The 18,504-nt window shown below is 47.4% G+C and overlaps 1 protein-coding gene across 6 annotated transcripts in view; it reads right to left on the bottom strand.

The window, feature by feature from the left end:
- adamtsl3 (ADAMTS-like 3) overlaps positions 1 to 18,504 on the bottom strand; it is a 199,478-nt gene that overhangs the window by 18,438 nt on the left and 162,536 nt on the right. For all 6 annotated transcript variants that reach the window (XM_082540083.1, XM_082540082.1, XM_082540081.1 and 3 more), the window contains 5 exons: positions 13,444 to 13,654; positions 13,176 to 13,355; positions 11,478 to 11,631; positions 1,698 to 2,435; positions 974 to 1,214 (listed from right to left, as the gene is read on the bottom strand). In XM_082540083.1, coding sequence (XP_082396209.1) covers positions 974 to 1,214; positions 1,698 to 2,435; positions 11,478 to 11,631; positions 13,176 to 13,355; positions 13,444 to 13,654 — 1,524 coding nt within the window. The remainder of the gene's footprint in view (positions 1 to 973; positions 1,215 to 1,697; positions 2,436 to 11,477; positions 11,632 to 13,175; positions 13,356 to 13,443; positions 13,655 to 18,504) is intronic.

Here is an 18,504-nt window from a genome sequence, read left to right as displayed (position 1 = left end):
GGGCATCAGCAAAGCAGCAAACATGTGGGAAGGCCGGGGAGATCCACCGGTGTAATTAGCTTCCCAATTAATTCACTGTGAATATTTCCAGGCTTCATCTGTTGCAGCTGGAAAAGATCACAAAGAGAAACATGAGCTGTAGCTAATTAACAGAGTGAGGAGGAGGAGAGCAGCTAACACGCTGCAGTTGGAGAAGTGATGAGGGGCAGCGAACGCAAAGATACAGGAGCAGGGCAGGTGAGGGAAGCTGCTTCCTCATCTCTGTTCCTCTCTGCTGTGACTCTGACTGACTGCACGAGCTAAATACACCCAGAACTGGACCCTGGAGGCAGCATCGTGTCAGCAAATCACAGGAAAACTCAACAAGCTCAAAGTGCTGTTTGAAGAAAAAAACCCTGTAACACGTTCTCATGTTGGATGCTTTCAATTCTGAGAAGTGGGAAACACTAGACTTTATTTTGAAAAGCCAGTAAATCTGTACGCTCCTTTTGTCACCTTAAGTCTTTTATTTTGACATTTTAGGAAACTTCAATGTGTCCTTCGACTCTCTGAGGACTTTAATTTTGAAACTCAGACACATCATGAGCCTGTAGCATGTGCTACCTACCGTTTGGGAAATCCTTAAAACTGTCATTAAAATTTGACACACACCTCAAATAGGCTCATTTTACCATGCAGATGCTTTTATTTTTGGATAAAGGTAAACATCAATAGTTCACATTTATTGTCCTGTGGGTTTTATTTTGAAAAGCAAATTCTTACAAACTGGAAAGCATCCTGTTAACTTGCTGTAAATAACTTGGAGCTTATATTTTGAATTTGTGAGCCACTCCGAGCATCTTGTGACTTCCTGAAGCAAACACGAAGCTTCCAGAGTTCACTCAAATTAAAAAATATCACATGATAAATAAATCATGTCAACGATTAGTCAGAATCAGACTGACTGGCCTGTCAGCTAGCGCAGCTCTGCTACCTGTCAGAGTGCTGCAGCAGAGCTCCATCTTTGCTCCAGCTGATTTTGGGAGGCGGGGATCCCTCCACAGGGCACCGGATGGTCAGCGACCGTGTGGCGTTGGTGAGGAGCGCGCTGTGTCCGATACTGATGTCGATGTTCTTCTGAAAGGTGGATGGGACGCTCTGCTGCTGTCTGATGATCGCTGGTCTCTTTGCTACCGTCTCCAGTGGAGAGTGCTCGGACCAGTTGGGCAGTCGGTCTGTGGACGGACCAGGAAGCAAAAAGAAAAAAGGTTATCCTGAGAAAGGAGGCCGAGGAAGGTCAGCCGATGACACGGAGAGACACCTGATGGGGTTGCATCAGCAATCACAACAAACACGGAGCACTTTATTAGGAACACCTGTATACCTGCAGTGCAGTTCAATCAGTCATGTAGATAAACGTCAGGAAGTTCACATCAAGCCTCAGAATCACTGAAAATGTTTCTGGCAGGATGAGTGTTGGTGCCAGACGAGCTGACCGCAGTCTGGTACTGATGATCTCACCACAGAAACCCACCCACCGACCAACTAACCTCTTTCCTTCTCACCTTCCTTTAGTCCCTTTTCCTTCAATTGTCTTTCCTGCTCCCTTGTTCTTTATTTTTTTCTTTTCTATCGACAAACTTTTTAATGAAAGACATGAAAAAGTGTTGGAAGAAAGACACCGCCTGCACAGTGTGGTCGGCTGGGTCTCTGCTTACCTTTAGCTTGTCCTCCTCTCCTCGTGGTTCTGGTCCAGAGCTGGGCAGGAGACATGTGTGTCAGCAGGGAGGAGATGAGCTCTGAGGCCTGCTCCTGCTGGATCTCTCCTCTATCAGCCTGCAGCGTGACATTGATCAGTCTCTCCTCCACCCGTGGCTGCAGGGAGGCCTCCTGTCCGCCAGCGGGCACCAGAGAAACCCGGACCCCAGGTCGGATCGTCTTCAGGACTGAGTCGTGGCTGTAGCAGCTGGGCAGCATCTCCTCCCAGTCGGGTCCGGGAGCAGGCGGTCTACCCGCCGAACTGCCGTCACCGCCTATCAGCTGGAGAGTGAAAATGTCTGAGGCGGGTCCTGCCACACATTTGTACACCCCGGTGTCCTCTGGCTCCAGGAACTGGATCTTCAGAGAGCCGGACTTGGTGACGCCCAGGCGCTGGGAGCTGGGTAAGGCGCTGCCATCTTTGAGCCAGCGGATGTAGGCTTTGGGGAACCTTCTGACGGGGCATTTGATGACCACAGAGGTGTTGGGTAAAAGATAGGCGTGGCCACCAACGGTCAGGTGGAGACGCCTCTCTTTACGGGTCTGGATGTAGATGTTGTGCGTGCTAATGAGAGCGGGACACTGTTTGATCCCCTCCTCGTAGCCTCTAGTCTTTGCAGGGCGTCTCACCGGCTGCTTGACCTGGTTCTTCACAGCGGCTTTTCGCGAGTCTTTGGGTCTCATCTGCTTCTTGTGCTCTGTTAGGAATCAAAGAGAGACGACATTTCTTCTCAATATGGTGAATATTTTCAACAAACGTTTAAAGTTTGAGAAACTTCAGAGGAACAATTCATCTTTTTTAGAGGTCACCACAGTGGATCAGCTGCCTCCACCTGCTCCACCCTCCTCTGTCACACCAACCCTCTCCATGTCCTCATTCACTACATCCATGAACCTCCTCCGTGTCTTCCTCTTTTCCTCCACCCTGGCAGCTCCATCTTCTGTCCAACACATCCACCATCCAGGGCAATATTTCCTCTCCCACTAAAAGCTGAAATACTGCTGTACCTGTTCTGGTTCCAACAAAGTTCATTTGACTTATTGATTTCTAATCTTTCAAGCTAATTATGGACATTTTTTTTCTTCATTTATGTTTCTACTTTGAAATGATGATGAAATGATGTCAGTGCATGAAACAGTCGAACCAGAATAAGGACAGGTGTTTCCTTATAAAAACACTACATTACTCTTACAGGAAGAAGCTCCTCCTTAAAATAAAATAAACCTTCAGTGACGGCTGCTGCAGTATTTTCAGGGCTCCTGGTCTTCCTCAGGTGTCTGAACATCATCTGATTTAAAGAAGTGGTAACAAGGCAACAAGAGTGGGCGACTTATCCAATGAAACCACTGATTGTATATAAAACAGACACAGTGCAGTCAGCCGCTGGTTTTGTGACGCTGTATTTCAGCAGCTGCTGTGTTGTTTGTTTGGAGCCTAACCTGATCGTGTTTGGATGTGGTGGTGGAGTGCTAAGTGAGGCACAGGTGCTGCAAATGAAATGCACTCAATCAGCTGATCATCAACGGTGCGAGTGTCTCTGTAAAGAGCAGTTCTGACACTTTGCTGGTCTGCAGGTGTGTTAACACAACGCCAAGGAGCACAGACGCCAGCAGAGTTCTTAGACAATCAAACTTCACAATCACTTTGAGTTTCTATTGAATAAATAATGACATGGCCTGGCTGGGCTCCTTCCGGGGGGTGGGATGCCCTCAGGCCTCTGGGCCTGAAGCTCGGTCCTCTCTGGCACAGCTGGCTGCCAGCAGAGCCCGCGGGCACGCCACTGCAACCCCCTCTGGCCTCTGCTCCGTAGCTGCGGGGTGACCTCTCCTTTGGGGCTCCACTCAGCTCTTCCCAGGAGGGTGGCACGGTTCCCCCCCTTTGGTGGTCCTCCTCGGGTCCTTGTACTCTGGGGCCTCTGGATGTCGGGGGCCTGGATCTCCTCCATACCTGCTTCATACCCTGGAGGACGGGGCTGTGGCCCCCCACACTCCCTAGCAGATCGTTACATGGAGAAACCTTTGGAATACAAGCATGCTGATCCACACAGGTATGCACACAGGTGTACACACGGGTATTCACAGACGCGGACTACAGCTTTCTTGGCTGCTGCCTCAAAGCACATTGTGCGCTGTCGATCTTGCGTGCTGCACAATATCGTTTATTATTTAGTATCTACTGATATCTACTGCTAGCTAGTTTATTGTGATGGTGCTGTTTTTTTTATTATGTTGCTCTTTGTTGTTTGCTTTCTCTTCTGTTTTTTTTCTCCATACAGGTGACCCAGGTGTTTTGTTTTTATTCTCTCTTCTCCCCCTTCTCACCATCTCTTCTCCCCTCTGTTTTTCTTTCTCTCCCTCTCTTTCTTTCATTCTTTCTCCCTGTCCTATCCCCCAGTCATGTCTGTCCCGTTTGTAGCAACTGAAAATAAAATAAATTCATAATTATAATAAAGGTCAATCAAATGGACCAATATGGCAAGGCCATGATGATCCACTTGGTAAAATAAATCCGCTTGGCATCTTTCTTGGCCTTAAGACAACAATTCTGATGCTAAAGATCCAAACGGGGCACAAAAAAAAAAAAAAAAAAAAAGAATAAATAATGACATACGTTAAGGTGTCATGTGTAATTCATCTCAGGTTATATTTTTCTGAGGACTAGAAGAAGTAGAAGGTCCACCTGACAGCCACCTGCCCCTCTCATTGGCTCCTCTGCAACGAGGCGCCAGCTGTTCGCTCACAGCTTTGAGTGTTTGAGTGAGAAGCGCGAACACAAGTCCATTAGTTCAAGAGGCAGGATGTGCTCATGTCTTTGTTGGTAGATGAGAGCATTTTGAAGATGTTTGCTGCTCAGCAACATGACTCATTCTCCGCTGCTGAACTTGGGAGTGGGAGGAGTCAGGAGTCACACCTCATGTTATGTCTAGGACACCCTTGACACGCCCCCTCGGCTGGGGGCGTAACAGGACGTCTCCAACATGAACATCATGTTGTTTTCAGCAAGACTTGAAACTAAAGACAGAAAGACGCATCTGCTGCGTCTGCATCTGCTGCGTCTGCATCTGCTGCGTCTGCATCTGCTGCGTCTGCATCTGCTGCGTCTGCATCTGCATGTGAAAAGTGATGTTGAAGCCTCAGTAAACAGCGACAGCCCGCCTCGGCTGGTTCATGGGGAGCTGGTAGCTTCCTTTATCTAACACCGGCGATATGTACATATGGTAAATGGTAAATGGCCTGTATTTATATAGCGCTTTACTAGTCCCTAAGGACCCCAAAGCGCTTTACATATCCAGTCATCCACCCATTCACACACACATTCACACACTGGTGATGGCAGCTACATTGTAGCCACAGCCACCCTGGGGCGCACTGACAGAGGCGAGGCTGCGGACATGGCGCCACCAGGCCCTCTGACCACCACCAGTAGGCAACGGGTGAAGTGTCTTGCCCAAGGACACAACGACCGAGACTGTCCGAGCCGGGGCTCGAACCGGCAACCTTCCGATTACAAGGCGAACTCCTAACTCTTGAGCCACGATCGCCCACATGTAGTAAAGCTATTGTTGTGACTCTGACATTAATGAGTCACTCACTGAGTTTAAACTTTACTTTAACAGCTGAGTAACACTGCGCGTTACTGCGTTCTTTCAGAGGTCTTACCCAGAACCTCCGCAGTCATCTCAGTGACCCACGGTGATGAGGTATGTGTTTAGGCTCAGAGGCCCTCTGTGTTTATTTGAATTCCCGACTGTACTTTACTTAACATCGAGCAGGACGGCTAAGTGGATTCCTCAGAGCTTGCGGGGGGACGCGGGTCAGGCCGCGTGACACCTCTGCGTCAGCTAAAAGCAGAGTACGTCCTAACAAGTACGAGCAGTTTGGGTCTCTGTGAGTGATGATGGTTATAAACCACGCTGATCGATGGTCATACTCAGGGCATGAGAAAATGCAAACACCTCCCTCTGAAAGGGACCCGGATTTTTGCTTTACACCATTAACTCAAATAAAAGCTGTGAGCTGACGGCACAGACGCCGATACAATGAGCACGATCAGTGAAACAGAAGAGGACATTCTGACTTTTGATATTCGGTCATGCTGAGCAGGGCAGGACTCTGAAACAGTGGGCCGAGCGGCCGTGCACAGATCTACGACTGAGCGCTGAGACCGGATTCATCACATTATGTCTGCTTTGGATTTGTGACCTCAGGAAAGTCTTTTCTTTCTTTGTAGTAAAAACAATTTGTCTGCACTGAGTCCTCAGACTACAGCACGAGTTAGCGTTTAGCACTTCCTGTTCTCATGTCCTGAAGTTCTTGTTTGTTTTTAGACAAGTGAAATATGTTCTGCGATTAAAAGAAGATCCAATCAGACCATCAGTAAAAGCCCCACTAAAGGTTTTATATGTTCCAACAGGGGTGTGTCTAAAGCAGGGCAAGGGGTGACACCCTCTCCTGAAAATGTGGAGCCCCTCCATTAACACCTGTGGACTAGAGTGCTGTTTATTCTACACGTCCAACGCTGCTGGAGGAGAGCAGCAAGACACGGAGGTGAGGTTTACAAGATGGTAGTGAGGATTGCTGTGGTGGATGGTTGGAGACGTGTCGCTGAGGAAAAGACAGGCTGAGCTGAAGATGTTCAGATGTTGATCGGGAGGGAGACAGGAAATGAGTCCATCAGAGGGACAGCTCAGAGTCAGGCTGAGAGGGGGTGGAGGATGAAGATGGAGCTGCCAGGCAGGAGGAGAAGAGGATGAGCTCACAGGAGGTTCATGGATGTAGTGAAGGAGGATGCTGGGACAGGAGGAGGTGGAGGCAGATGATCCACTGTGTAAGTTTAGCCCGTGATCAAACACATCAGCCATCTGGGTTAAAGAGTGAAAATTATAACGAAAAACAAAATGCATTTTAAAGTTTGGTTAAAGCCCAATGTGCAGCTCAGAGTTGGCAGCTGCAGATCTGCCAGGATGCAACGCTGTGCTGCAGCTCTGCTCAGCAGGACACTTTAAAAGGATTCGGGTTATTTGGCCTGTTTGCTGCAGGCGACGTCTGCAAAAACAAAACAGGTCCTGTGGAAGATATTTCTTTATGCTCAACACGGAGAAAATATTCAACTGATGAAAAAAAACTGCATGCAGCCGCATTTCAATCTACACGAGGTAACTAGGTTATAAAATATAAATGTCATTCGATCCGTGTAAAGTTCAGCCGGTCAGGAAAAGACACTCGTCAGCCTTGATAACTTTTAGCCGAGCAAAATATCACAGATCCACACGGAGGTTACCGTCCAGCCAGCAGGCTGCACACATCGCTGCGACGAATCCTTCATTTTGTTGTTATGCACACGCAGTACGTCTTCAAGTGTTTCCTGACCTCTGTGAAGAAAGAGCCTCGATCACGTGCTTCATCTCTAACACTGAGCCCGGGCGTCGTCCTTTAAACTGGCTCCGCCTCTGTCGCCTGACCACGACGCCGCACCTCTGCCCTTAGTTCGGGGAGACACCAGCAGATTCAGACGCACCACGAGGACAGGAAGCCCGCCTTCGATTTCCAGCAGATGTTAGATGATACTGTAGTTGATGCTGTCAGGATGCTGCTGCTGCTCGCTTCACGCCCCAAATCAAAAATGGAGGATGCTGCGAAGCGGCTCGTGGTGCTGCGATGTCTCTGATACTGCCAGAAAGGTTTTTCATGACATCAGAAACCTGTCAAACATCTACAAACAGGATGATTACACGGCTTGTTGAACGGCTCTTTGCTAAAATGTCGTGGAGTTCATCACCTGACAGAGTCAGACTGTCCACACTTGAAAGGACACAGACGACCTTTAACAGCTCGTGAAGGATTCTCTGGAGCGCTGGGTGCTTTTCTCCTGATCCGCCTCTGATGATCAAAGAAACGATTAGTGAGACTGGCCTCCCGCTGATCCAGCGTAGCACTGACAAAGCCCCACCCCCGTCCTGTGTGACAGATATCACAGCTCGCAATGTTTCCAACTGCCGTCACTTTCTCTAACCATACGGTGACTGAACGTTTGTTACAGCTGCAGCGAGGCCGGCTGGACCAAAGTCTGCAGGATGGGAGCATTGACGTGCAAATTCATTTGCAGTAGTTTCACCGCTGGCATCCCGGCTCTCTGCAGCACAAGCTTCCCTCCTCAGTGAGCTGCAGCGACCACGGCGGCAGCCCCGGGTCTCAGCAGGTCTCTCTCTGCTTTTCCTCCAATTCTTTCCATTCAATTATTAAACACATTGAAATTAATGAGAGGGGGAATTACGGCAGTTGCAACTTGCATGCTCCACGTTTTCAGGTTTCAGAGTTGTTCCAAAACCATTTTTAGATCGTCCCGTTTGAGTTTCAGCTTCTTCTTCTCGGGTGGTGATTCAAGCAGGCGCACAAGTTCTGGGCAGAACTGCTCAACCGTCAGACGAGCACCTCTGAAGCAGCCGACGGCTAATTTGCACTAAAGCGTCGTTTCAGCACGGCGTGATCGCACGCAGGACGTGAACATCTGTGCCAGGCGACACACTGAGAGAAGATGCATGTCTGCATGATCACCATCACTGTCTGAGAGTTCAATCGTGACGCTGTCAGGTGTGAGTCTGCCCATAAAGTCACCTGCTTTGACTCGAACACATCTCCTCTGCATCGCGTCCACACAGCTTCCACTGCAGCTGCTGCCGTTACATCGCTCGTGGTTCTTATCTTCTAAACTGACCTGAGGTCTGTGTGAAGGAGCCGTGTGTTTGGTTCCCTGATCAGCTGCTTGCATCTCTCCTTTCTCATCCCTGACCAAAATAAAGAAAATAAACAACCTGAACAATATGAAGAACATTATCTGTCCGTGTGTTCCTACAGGCTGAAACGCAGGAATCATTCTCTGCGAGAGGAAGACGTTTAACAGGCAGCTGTTACGTATTCTGTTGTTACTGATGGTGCTCCAGTTACAGTAAAAGCAATAAAAAACAGAGTGAAGGTCATATTCACTGAAACAAAATGTCATGTATTCACTAAATGTCCCACCCTCCAGTTTACATGGAAATATAATCTCTCCCTCCCTGCAGAGGAAAGTCAGAGAGCTCATTAGAGCAGCTCGTTTTCACAGTGCTGGGCTGTTTGTTCAGTTCTTCCCTAAAAACTCAGAAGGATATTATAAACAACAATTCCACACACAAAAGGAAACATTCCCACACACAGTAGCAGGTTTTCCTGTCAGCACCCTGCGGCCAGTCTGAAAAAATGCAAAACGTCCGTCAGATCTAACAGAAGCAACGAGAGTCCAACAAATCTCACGGCACAGATGTGTGGGAGCTTTTTCTGTGGCCCTGCTCTCAGATGAGAGCGGCAGCAGTCTGTCTGGTCCTCTCATCAAGTTAAGAACATGTAGAGTTTAAGGCTTCTGAGGCGGGCGGTGCAAAAAGCTTTGGTGAGCGCCACGTCGTGCCAGTCTTATTCACCAGATCTACTGCAACTTCGTTCACTTCAGCTTTGTTCACGCCTGAGCAGATCCAGGACACAACGGCGAAGAAGAGAGATCTGAAAAGAGCAGAAGCTGTCCGTGCACACCTGAGAAGATGATCTCTAAAAGGAGGACGGCCATGTTTGAATCAGGTAAGGTAAATAAACCTTACCTGATTCAAACATGGCCGAGTTCTGAGAATCAGCTCATATAAATAAATATGAGCTGATTCTCAGAACTCCTTAAACATTTCATACATGACATCATGTTTATATCGAGTCACCTCGAGCATCTGTTTGCTCTGAAGACACCGGGACTCTTCCACTGACCCGGCCTCGGCCTTCGTTCTGATTAGGCGGTAATATCCGAGGCGGCAGCTGGAAAAAACATTTCCTGAAACACACGTGGACTCTCAGGACTCACTGCGACATTTGCGAGGCATTAAGTCACGTGTTGTGCAGCGTGCAGGCGAGTCGAGTCGCGGAGGATTAGAAAAACAGATCAAACGGTGACTCTGATGTTGGACCAACACCGAGGCGTTTATTTCACACAGACGTCAGCGAGCGGCGTCTCCTGCAGCTTGGCCGCAGTCATCACGTGAAGTCATCGGCACTCACTGAGCAGCTGCTGAACCCGATGCGTGATTTTCACATAGGCTTCCCACACAGCATACGTGCACGCATATGGCAAAGCACAGCACGCTGTGTTAGCGTGAAGATTGGCCAGTCCGAGTTCCCTTCAAGCATTCAGAGAGTAAACACGATGGCCTGATACACTGCTGTAAACACTGCTCAGAGGCCCGAGGGTGAGACTGTTTCACCAAGCTGTAATCTGCCATGTCCCAGCGACAGTCCTCCTCACAGAGAGTTTATATCGCAATAAACAACATCCATCCACCCTTTTCTGTCACATCAGGTTCTCACATCACCAGTTGACCTGTTTGGCTCTGATGCACACACGAGGACGACACGCAAACACCACGCAGAAAGCCTCTGGGCAGATGGTGGATTCAAACCCAGGACCTCGAGCTACCCACTGCCGCCCCGGTCCTCATCCATGAAAAACATATTCCACCTGACCCGTCACAATCAGCTGATTTATATTAAAGGAAGCACTGACAAATCTAACCTTCGTACTGAGATATCAGCATGCTTTCAGAGTTTCAGGCCCTGTACGTAGAGGGGGGTAAAATTCAGCATCATCTGTGGATACTGGAGATATTTTGACGTGGCAGAAATCACGGCAAGAAGCAAAGAAAAACACATCTACTGATCAGATGGATGGCGGTTCAATCCCTGACTCTGGTCAGATACCAAAGTGTCCTTGAGCAAGACACTGAGCCCAGAGTTGCTCCCGATGCGTTCACTGAGTGTTACACAGAAAGCACTTACACACTTAGACACAAACTCCTTCTGTGAAAGTCAGACACATGAACAGGTTGCTGGTGTACCTGAGGCTTCTGTTTAAGACTACCATCACCCAGCCATCCTGTTACCCAGCTGCTCAGGTCAGTCTGCCGGGGGACAGCTAGCGGGGCCTACGCTACCACCGGCTACAGGGGCCTGGCTAGCTAAGGGTTTTTCAGTGGTGTGAATCCGAGTCTCCCATTCAGTGATGCTGGCCTCTAGAGCTGCAAATAGACTACATTTATAACAAGTATCATTACTGCTAAAGGAGGTGGAGGAGTAACTACACACCTGACACAATGAGCAGGAGGGACAGGTGAAAAGGCCATGCTGCTAGCGAGCCGGCTAAGCTAAGCTACGCTAAGCTAAGCTAAGCTACGCTAGCCGAACCCTGTCACTGTAAATTAGTGAGTGAACACACAGAGTGGGCTTCGGATGAAACACCTGAAGATTAGACTATGAAATAAGAAGTTATCTGTAAGTTTTTAATTAAACTGGCTACACAAAAACACTGTGTTGGAACAGGAACAGGAAGTGATACGCAGAGAGAGCGAACACCAAGTGACAGCGCCACCCAAAGGAGACCACCAAAAGAGCGGTTCCGTGCACTCTGTGTATGAATGGGTGAATGAGGTTTGTTGAGTGCTCATCTAGAGCAGTAAAGCGCCGTCTAATAACCAGTCTATGTGAATTAAAGTGACTGATGTAACTGGCGTGTCACCTGCCTTTGCCCAAGGCAAAGCAGGTGAAACAGCCTGAACACGAGTGTGTGCGTGTAATAAATGTGCATTAAATCAGGCATCAAACCCAGTGTCCCGCACAGATGGTCACAGGAAAAGTGTCTTTTCCACAGGACGGACGTGTTTGTGTGCTCTTACTGGGACAGGCCATCATGCGGCAGGTTCGTACGAGCGGCGGGGACGGTAAACCCGAGCACTGCTCCCTCGCCACCGTCACCTGACGGCCCGCCGCCGTCAGCTGGAGGCACAGCAGCTCCCGGCGCTGGATCCCCAAACCGCAGGACACGGAGCACTGCAGAGGAACGTTAGACACGGCAGAAAGGTTCATGACAGATCTGCAGGACCCCGGCTGGGTCACACTGGCTGATTCTCCTGTCAGGTGTGGTTAAAGTGAGGGAAGAAGGAATTTATTCATTGGAATATTTGATATGCCCGGCACATTACTGTCCTATATTACTGTCCATAGATAGTTTAATGAAGGTGGTAACATATGCCCTGTAGAGAGAATAGACTCAGATTCTATTATTTTATTCCATTGAGCTGGCAGAATAGAGCTGGTCTGTTTGTGAGTGTAAGGCTAATGTTGGTCCTTCTCTGTTAACATTATATAACTTTAGGTTGTTGCACAGTGAGAAATGGTTCATGTTATAAAGTTACATTATGAGTTTTAGAAAGTTGGTACCAGGTGTGTGTTTTCCCCCCAGTAGGCGGGCGTCAGGTATACTGGTGTAGGACCTTCAGTACATATCGAGCTCAGCACACCCACATCTGGCTCTAGTTACCTCAAACATCTGCAATCAGATGGTTTTCAGTGGCCCAGTCTACCTGCCAGTGTGTTAGCATAAATAAAGTGGGAGGATACGGCAAAACCTGAAATCATGAAAAAGTGACTGATTTGTTCCTGGACTCAGATTTGTACTTTTTTGGCAGACAGCACTTCTTTGAAGCTGTGTTTTATTGGCCTGAAACAGTTTTGTCCCAGCTGTTATAGTTCATCTGGTTAAGCTATAGCAAACTGTTCACATGTCTGTTCCAGTTATTCATTTTTAATGTGAATCGGTGTATTTATAGTATTAGTGTTTATAATTTGTTGCCTTTCTTGTTCTTTCCTCCCGTTTATTTTCTTTCCGCTCGCTGTCTGAGTTTGATGTCTGCAGAACGGTTGCCTGCTTCTCTAACTGCAAAACAAATCTACCTGAGGGGCTGAACCTGAACCAGCCTGGCTCTTCAGCAGGAATGTGTTACCATGGCAACCACCAAAATTGATTTGTAAAAAAAAAATCAAAACGTATCGACCATATTTTAACCCGAATCACTGAAATACTGAGGCAAGCAGCTTCAAGTTACTCGACTTCCTGCTATCACTGAGACACAGGAAGGCAGCTGTAGGTTTTCTCTAACAGCAAGCACAGGAAACAGGCAGGAATATAACGCTGATGTGCAAATTTCATGTACGGAGAAAAAGCTCACGCTCCTTTTTTAGGATGACATCACTATATCAATGTTTGCAAGCAAACAAGCAAAGGGTTTCTTACCAGTGCTCGTGAAGAAAAGACAAAGACCACATGTGATGGTTTCATGCTTAATGGTCTTGTCTCTCCAAAACAAGCTCCAGGCTGGGTTTGTGAGTCCTAACCCTGCTCGCCTGCACAGACCTCTGGTTGGTCAGGCCTGCCTCTAAGCACGCTTCCTGCCCATCTACTGCACTCTGATTGCTGCTGAAGCCGTTTAATCTAACTCTAATTAAAGACACTGGCAGTACAATCCAGCTGCAGCTTAAATCAGACGTTGCACAATATGAAAAAACAATATGACATTTCTGCACTGTGTGCTCACCTTTCCCCATTCTCCTCCTGCTGTGTAGGGCACACAGTCCATATTGCCACAGCCTCTGTTTGTAGCGGGCTTGGTTACCTGGCAGGCGTCGTCCCCCAGCCACCTGTAGGCCCCCGTGGACAGGAGCTGCTTACAGTACACCTTCCGCACCTGAACACCATCACCACAGGTCTGGGAGCACTGGAGGGAGGAAGCAGAAGAAGAGCGAGGAGGTAGAAAGACAGGGCATTAATCACCCTCCGTACACACACGCTCAGAAAGTCCGTACCTGCTGCCAGGCCTCGGTCTCCCAGGCTGGAGGACAGTCCACCTGGTTGCAGGGCTGCAGGATGGCAGGTCGGAAATCCGTGCACGCGTCCTCTGAAATAGTCTGAATATCTTGCTGGTCGACGGACAAAAGACGCATGCAAAACACGCTCCTGGTCTGTATGCCGACACCGCAGGACGCAGAGCAGCCCGTCCACGCCGTCACCTCCCACCTGGCGAGAGAGACGGAGCTTCAGACAGCGAAAGAGGCGAGCTCAATCCTTGAAGCAACAGAGTTAATCAAAGGATTAAAAGACGCCTCTGTGTCACCTTGTAAAAGTATGATCAAACACACTAGAATACTCAGGTACTGCAAATAAAGAGACGAGAGGCTTCAGGTATGTTGGCATCTCATGTGGGGGAGATGAAACACTCTCACTCTGTCCAGCATCATTTTTAGGTGCCGTTAATCACGATGCAGAGCCGTGCTGCGCGTCGGTTATGTAAAACATGTCTGATGTTGCATCAGCTGAGCACTCAAACAAAACTTCACAGATGTGTTGTGTTATGATGCATGCACCGCACGCATACAGCAAGCTGCAGGTGAACAACAAGCTTGTTCCTCATAAATCTGCTCTGTGCGGTCAGAAGGAGATCTCTAACTGCATGGACGGTGCTGAAGAGCCAATCAACAGCCAGACCAGAAACCTATGAGCCAATCATGTGGTTGCACTGATGCACAGGCTCACAACTGTGTGGCGGGAGGCGTGACAGTCAGTGCTCAGGTGGGAGGAGCCAGAGGCTTTGGACTGAAGCCCCACCCACCTCATTTTTAGTGTGTGAGGGGCAGCCAAACAAAATTGGCATAAAGGGGGAGGAGCTAAACCAAATTATACCAGACAGAGGATGAACTGAGGGGCTGCACTGAGGCCAGCATCAGATAAAGAAGGATTACTTTGAACTGTGAATCATGCAAAGCAAAGTCCATGAATCCAAATGTTGAGCCAGACATGAACAGAATATATCTGCTTGAATTTCTCACACAGAAACTTTCTTTAAAAGACTTTTATTCATCTGTGCCGTGACTAACTCCATTCACAGTTTGATGACCTCGGCTTTTCATGTGTCTTGCCAGACATTGCACTATTCGCCTCATTTTAACTTCAGACAGATCTCTCTCTCCACACGCTGCCCGAAAACTGTGATTCTCTTAATAAAGCTGAACGACCTCTTTAAGGAGGTTTCTCTATAATTAACAGGACCTGACAAATTAATTAAAACCCCATCTGACGCTGACGGCAGTTATCTCAGAAGATGTGAGAGTAACACAAGCAAAAACTAACTGAAATGTCGCATGCATAATGATGTGGAACGCAGTGTAAATGTATGCATTTTCTATAACTGTAATAACACATTTAAAAAAAGTCGTCACACTGTTTTGTGTAGAGATAATGAGCTCAGTAACATCTGGGCTTTTGCTTGGTTGACCTGATGATTTATCAGTTTGTGTCTTTTTCAAGCTCTTCTGTGTGCTTTGGCGCAGCAGGAAGAGATTTAGTTTAGTGTTGAGTTTTGCTTTGCTTCTCTCATGTCACTGCACTGATGACTCGATTGGGAAACCCTGAGGAACCGAAGCGGGTTTACACCCAGATCCCAGTTACCCACGAGCGTCAGTACTGAGCTCAGAAAGAGTGATACCTGTGTGACATGCTCCTGTGATCAGGTAACTTCTAAGATTCAGTTTTTCTCAACCACCAAATCTACACGTGTGGGGAAAGTGGAGTCACCAACATGCCCACTGTGGGCCATCGGAGCAGCTTCGGTCAGCAAGCATCACCTGAGTTGGGGAGAAGCCAAGTTGTACACTCCGCCGCAGGCATCCTGTCCTCAACATGGGACTAACAGCTATTAAGAGACTACGAGCGGCAAAGTTCCTTAAACACATCGTGACAACCAGCCTGAGACCAAGTCCTGTGCAAGACCACCAAACCATTAGACAAGCTGAACTGTCAGCTTGGAAAGGAAGCTCACCAAGAGTGAGCGACTGGTCAGGGGTTGTCAGTAAGCCAGATGGACAGCCCAGCCAGGGGAGGGATCAACAAGGTGAGGGACCAACCAGGTGAGGGACCAACCAGGGGAGGGCCCAACCAGGGGAGGGCCCAACCAGGGGAGGGCCCAGCATTGTGGAGCCTGATTGGCATTTGTGTTCATTTGTCTCTCTGCTGCTTTCCTGGAGGATGAAGGAACTGATCCATTAACTTCCCCCCACGTCCACCTGACCTAAATCCAACACAACACCTCTGGGATGTTATGTTTCCTCAGACCCGGAGCTCAGTGGTGCTCTGGTCCAGATCTGGGAGGACACCATCTGTTGTCACATTAGGAGCATGCCCTGACATTATCAGGCTTATACACAAGCTCCCGGGGCCCTAAAAACTACTGAGTATCATTTTGAGCTGCTGCAATGAAATATGAACAAATGTGACTCGCCTGCTGCATCATTTTTTCAGCCCTCTGTATTTTGATTATTCACATTCCCAGGTCCATATCAGTATAGATATCCCGCATGATTGTTTTCACGTTGAGGTCTCACGTGTTTTCAAAGCGTTCCTTTATTTTTTTCATCACAGTATTTTTCACTTCACAGATAATGTTTTGAGCTGCTGGTCTCAGTTATTTGCTGCACAAAAACCCCAACAAGGACAAGGCTGCATAATCCACTCTCACTGTGTGGGATACAAGATTATTCCCAAATGTCCGACCTGACTGCTGACGGCGGTGGACCACAAACTACACACCGACCTCATACAGAGCGCAGGTGTCTTTATGGTGTTCTTTCAGTTCACAAGGTCAGAGAAACCACAGGGAGAGACACGAATCCCAGCTGAGGAGAATGATGTATAGCAGTCACATGCACAGGCTGAGTGGGAGAGAGTTATAGACACAGCAGAAGAGGGAATAGGGGAGGTTCTCCACCTCCCCGCGCTCTCGCTGCTGGACTCCCAAACTCAGGCAGCGGGCTACACCCCGGGAGTGAGGGGTATTACTCATGTTGTAGGGACCTAAATCTGTTCACACAATCATGTTATGAGCAGAAAAAGCAAGTCAGCAAAACATAAATCATCACATTTTAATGTGAAGACATTTTAAGGTTAAGGTAAGTCTCCGAATGAATCTATGATGCACCGTCCTCTGAAATCGTGTGTGTGTGTGTGTGTGTGTGTGTGTGTGTGTGTGCGTGCGCGCGCCTGCACTCTGCAGCTGCTTCCTGTAAATGTCCATTAGAGGAGGAGGGAGAGATAAATCACTGCGTGTGAATCAGTTAGTAAGACTACTGGACGGGCAAACATCCATCCGGTGCCTGGAAATGTGCTGGAAACTTAGAGCTCACACACCCACTCACGCTGCTGGCTGAATATCAGGAGCACATGACGCTTGTTGGGATTCAGAAAACGGGTCATAATCAGAATATGTAATCAAAGTGTAAAACTGAGAACAATGTGAAGCAGATTTGTGTGTTTGAGATGTGTTTTTGGCTTCATCCTCTCACTAATGTTACAACAAACACATGTGAAGGCTTCTAACTGCTGTTAACGACACTGGATATACAGGATATACTGTGAGGCCACTGTGTGCTCATCATTTCCTGTGCTTAATGGCACTTTGGCAGAGCTGGACTTTGCTTACTCCATGTGTAAGGCTGTTGAAAACAGTGCAGCGCAGGCTCAGCTGGGAACCTTCTGGTCAGCCTGGTGCTGCTGGTGTGATGATGTAGAGCAGCGGTCCCTAACCCCCGGGCCAAAGGCCGGGCCGTGGCCATTTGGTGCCGGGCCGTGGGAGCTGAGGCTCGGTGTGAAATTTATGGTTTTCAGGGTTTTTATCCTTAACTCGGTTTCCCTGGGTCTTTCCCGTGTTGTAGCTGTGTGTCTTATTTTGAAAGAAATATTTGCACGTTACCATAGCGACCAGAGAGCATTAAGGGGCAGAGAGGAGGATGCATTTACATGTACACACAGGAATATGTATGTAAATACACACACGTATGTGCTCAAACAAAACAAAAATAGAAAATACATAAAATAAAATAGTCTAAATGAAATTACAATGATTAAGTCTGAAATGGAGTAGGAAGAAGTATAACATACGTATTAGTTCTATTGAATCCCACTGTTCATTGTTACCCCTGATTCCCGTCATCACTTACCCCACACAGCAAACAAGAATGAAGGACATGTATTAACTAGAGATGGCACGATACCACTTTTTTATGTCCGATACCGATATCATAAATTTGGATATCTGCCGATACCGATATGAATCCGATATAGTGTTTTTTAATCAACAAAACTGGTTTTTAAATATCTTGCTGCATTTTGTATAAGTTCATACTCAAGTTTAAAACAACAACTACACTAAAGCTATTCTGTTATACCTGTATACAAAAAAAATATTTCATAGTTCAGCAATACTGATCAATCTAATAAACTTAAACCTGCACCATCCTCCCTATTCTGGTATTTTAAAGAGTACTTAGCATAAATATTAAGCAACCTAACTAATAGGGTTCCAACTCCCAGCAACAACAAAAATAAATAAATAAAAAATAGGGAACCACCCCTCACGCTCCACCTCATGATGCTTAATCGACGTAATCAACCTTAATTTGATGCAGTGTGAAAAAAAATGCACAGAAATCAAAAAATTTTCAAGAAATATTAAATAGATTCAACATCTTTCTTCAACAAAATTGCAGACTGCACAGATGGTACCTTCCCAAAGGAAAAAGTACTATAGCTTACTAGGGTATATATATTAGACTTAATAGTCACTATATACAGTAATTGACTTCTATTCATTTTACTTCAAATTAAAACTTTGGGTGTCAGATAATTATTTATTAAAAGCTCGACATTTTAAATGAGAATAAGAAAGAAAAGTATGTCTTTGTGCCCCCTTTTCCCTGTTCATGCCCTATCGGCCCCCCTGGCTAAACTTTGCTAGATCCGCCCCTGCACAGTTACAGCCGTCAGCTGTAGAAAAAGATCCTGGAGTAGAAAGTAACATTAAATACATTCTAACAACA

The sequence above is a fragment of the Aulonocara stuartgranti genome (assembly GCF_965226115.1).
Source record: "Aulonocara stuartgranti genome assembly, chromosome: 1".
NCBI classification, from domain to species: domain Eukaryota; kingdom Metazoa; phylum Chordata; class Actinopteri; order Cichliformes; family Cichlidae; genus Aulonocara; species Aulonocara stuartgranti.
Note: the sequence above shows the minus strand (reverse complement) of the source record. Positions and strands in the feature narration are given on the sequence as shown.